This window comes from Penaeus monodon, chromosome 21, assembly GCF_015228065.2.
Source record: "Penaeus monodon isolate SGIC_2016 chromosome 21, NSTDA_Pmon_1, whole genome shotgun sequence".
NCBI classification, from domain to species: Eukaryota; Metazoa; Arthropoda; class Malacostraca; order Decapoda; family Penaeidae; genus Penaeus; species Penaeus monodon.
In genome coordinates, this window is record NC_051406.1 from 7,355,835 (window position 1) to 7,356,177 (window position 343).

At 49.6% G+C, this 343-nt stretch overlaps 1 protein-coding gene across 1 annotated transcript in view; it reads left to right on the plus strand.

The window, feature by feature from the left end:
• Positions 1–343, plus strand: part of LOC119586548 — a 58,792-nt gene that overhangs the window by 34,321 nt on the left and 24,128 nt on the right. The window contains exon 6 of the mRNA XM_037935307.1: positions 95–280. Coding sequence (XP_037791235.1) covers positions 95–280 — 186 coding nt within the window. The remainder of the gene's footprint in view (positions 1–94; positions 281–343) is intronic.

Here is a 343-nt window from a genome sequence, read left to right on the forward strand (position 1 = left end):
CGGTTGACCGATGGAATAAATACATTAATAATTTAATCTCAGACCAAGTAAATCAAACATATCCTTTTTATCAGTTTATCTTTACCACCCCCAGGCAGATCGTCCGAATCTACGTGTGTGGACTCCCCCGTGACCGACGCCAAAGTCGTGGCCGTGAATTCGGACGAGCGAGTGCTGTACTGCCTGGACGAAAGTTTAAAATGGAGCACGGATGACACGGTTCTTTTGTCTCAATGCGTCGACGGACAGTGGACTACGCCTGAAGCCATGTGTAATACAGGTATGGGGTGCGTGTGTGGTGTGGGTGAAGGGGCAGGGGAGGTCAAGTGAGGGAAGAAGAGAG